General features: G+C 68.2%; 1 protein-coding gene across 1 annotated transcript; it reads left to right on the forward strand.

Moving 5' to 3' along the window:
- Positions 1-6: 6 nt before the first annotated feature.
- On the forward strand, positions 7-2,213 carry LOC113980300 (class II histocompatibility antigen, B-L beta chain-like; the record flags this gene model as incomplete). Its single annotated transcript, XM_027707526.1, has 4 exons — positions 7-99; positions 615-884; positions 1,479-1,760; positions 2,051-2,213. Coding segments are annotated over exons 1-4 (800 nt in total), but the record flags the coding sequence as incomplete, so codon positions are not given.
- Positions 2,214-2,274: the final 61 nt, after the last annotated feature.

Genomic DNA, 2,274 nt, shown 5'->3' on the forward strand with positions numbered 1-2,274 from the left:
GTCCGGCGCTGGGCATGGAGCGTGTGCGGGGAGCTGGGGCCGTGCTGGCGGTGCTGGTGGTGCTGGGAGCCCCCCCGGCTGCGGGCGAGGAGCTGTCGGGTGAGCGGGGGGGGCGGGCAGGGGGGTGGGGTGGGCAAGGGGGGGCAAGAGGGGAGAAATGAGGAGGTGGGAGCCCCAAAAAAGTGAGTGCGAGGGGGGTTGGAAGGCCTGGAGTGACTGGGAGGGGGGTGGGAGCCCCAAAGTGAGGGTGGGGGGGTCTGGGGATTGTGGGGCCGGTGGGAAAGGGGTGGGAGAGGGGGGCAAGGGGGTGTGGGAGAGCAGGCAGAGGGGTGCCATGGGGGTCCCTGGGTGTCCCTTGAGCCCCGGAGCGGTTCCCTGGGGCTCTGGGGGGGTGGGATCGGCATTGGGGGTGTCCCCAACCCCCCTGTCCATCCCCGGGGGGCTGATGGGGGGGTTCCCCTCCAGCCAAGAGCCGGTGCTGGGGCGTCCGTGGGGCAGAGGGGTGTGGGAAAGGAGGGTCCGGGGTGGCCCCTTGAGCTCCCACCCTGCTGTGGGGGGCTGGGGGATGATTGGGGGAGACGGGGCACCCCCTGACCCGTGTTCTGCACACACAGGGGTGTTCCAGGAGTTTAGAAGGGAGGAGTGTTACTTCATCAACGGCACCGAGCGGGTGAGGTTCGTGGAGAGGTACATCTACAACCGGGAGCAGTTCATGCACTTCGACAGCGATGTGGGGGTGTTTGTGGGGGACACCCCGCGTGGGGAGATCCAGGCGCAGTACTGGAACAGCGACCCGGAAATCCTGGAGCACAAACGGTCTGCGGTGGACAGGTACTGCCGGCACAACTACAAGGTGTTCACCCCGTTCAGCGTGGAGAGGAGAGGTGAGCGTGGGGCAGAGCGGGTCCCCTCGGCCCCTGCCCCGGGAATGACCCTGGAGCCCCTCAAACCCTCCCTGGGAATCACCCCAGACCCCTCAGCCCTCCCTGTACCCGTCTCCGTGGCATTTTACCCCCTCCCGGTTCAGCCCAGTCCATCCCAGTCTCTCCCAGTGCCCCCCCGCGTCTCCACGCGTCGATGCCCCCGACCTCCCGCCCCTCAGCCAATCCCAGCGCGTGTCTCTGATGACGCTCCAGTTGCCAGGCAGACCCAAAGCAAACACTTCCCTCACCACCACTCAGCCTCCCAGGCCCGAGCGCTTCCTTCCCAGGCCACACCAGTCATTCCTAGTCCTTCGCAGTCATTCCCAGACCCTCTCAGTCCATTCCCAGTCGTTCTCACTTCACTCCCACATCTCCCAACTCTCTCCCCAGTGCCCCCCCAGCCCAGACCCTTCTCCCCCACTCTATTCCCACTCCCTCCCACTGCCATCCCAGTCCCTCCCAGTGACATCCAAGCCCTCCCAACGTCCTCCAAGCCCTCTGCCCTCCCTCCCAGTGCCCCCCAGCTGAGCCCAGTGTCTCCCCCGTCCCTCCCAGTGCCCCCCAGCGTGTCCATCTCGCTGGTGCCGTCGAGCTCCCAGCCCGGCCCCGGCCGCCTGCTCTGCTCCGTGATGGATTTCTACCCTGCGCCGGTGCAGGTGAGGTGGTTCCAGGATGGGCAGGAGCTGCCGGAGCACGTGGTGGCCACCGACGTGGTCCCCAACGGGGACTGGACCTCCCAGGTGCTGGTGAGGCTGGAAATCCCCCCCCGGCGCGGGGTCACCTACAGCTGCCAGGTGGAGCACGTCAGCCTGGAGCACCCCCTCAGCCGGCACTGGGGTACGGCCCGGCCCCCCCCAGCCCCGGGGGCACACTGCCAGGGGGGCCGGGGGGGAAAGGGGGACACTGGGGGCCACTGGGTGGGAGTTTGGGGGGTGCTGGGGGTGATGGGAGGGGACTGGGAGGGTCCTCAAGGGTCTGGGAGGGGCTGGGTGGGATCCCTGCAGGGCTTGGGAAGGGACTGGCAGGAGGTTTGAGGGACCGCTGGGGTGGGCTGGGAGAGACTGGGCTGGGGTTTGTGGGGTGTCTGGGAGGTTTTGGGGGTGCTGACCCCCCCCGGCTCCCCCCAGAGATGCCACCGGACACCGTCCGCAGCAAGATCCTGGTGGGGGTCGGGGGCTTCGTCTTGGGCTTGGTCTTCCTGGCGCTGGGGCTCGGCTTCTACCTGCGGGAGAAGGTAAAGGGGAGTCCCCGGGGGTCGTGTCCCCCCCCTTGCTCTCCCACAGCCTCTGGGCCCCCCCTGCCCCCCCAGCCCTTTTGCTCTCACCCCCTTTTCTCTCCCCACAGAGCTCCT

The sequence above is a fragment of the Neopelma chrysocephalum genome, unplaced genomic scaffold (assembly GCF_003984885.1).
Source record: "Neopelma chrysocephalum unplaced genomic scaffold, ASM398488v2 Primary Assembly neopelma1_93547, whole genome shotgun sequence".
Taxonomy (NCBI): domain Eukaryota; kingdom Metazoa; phylum Chordata; class Aves; order Passeriformes; family Pipridae; genus Neopelma; species Neopelma chrysocephalum.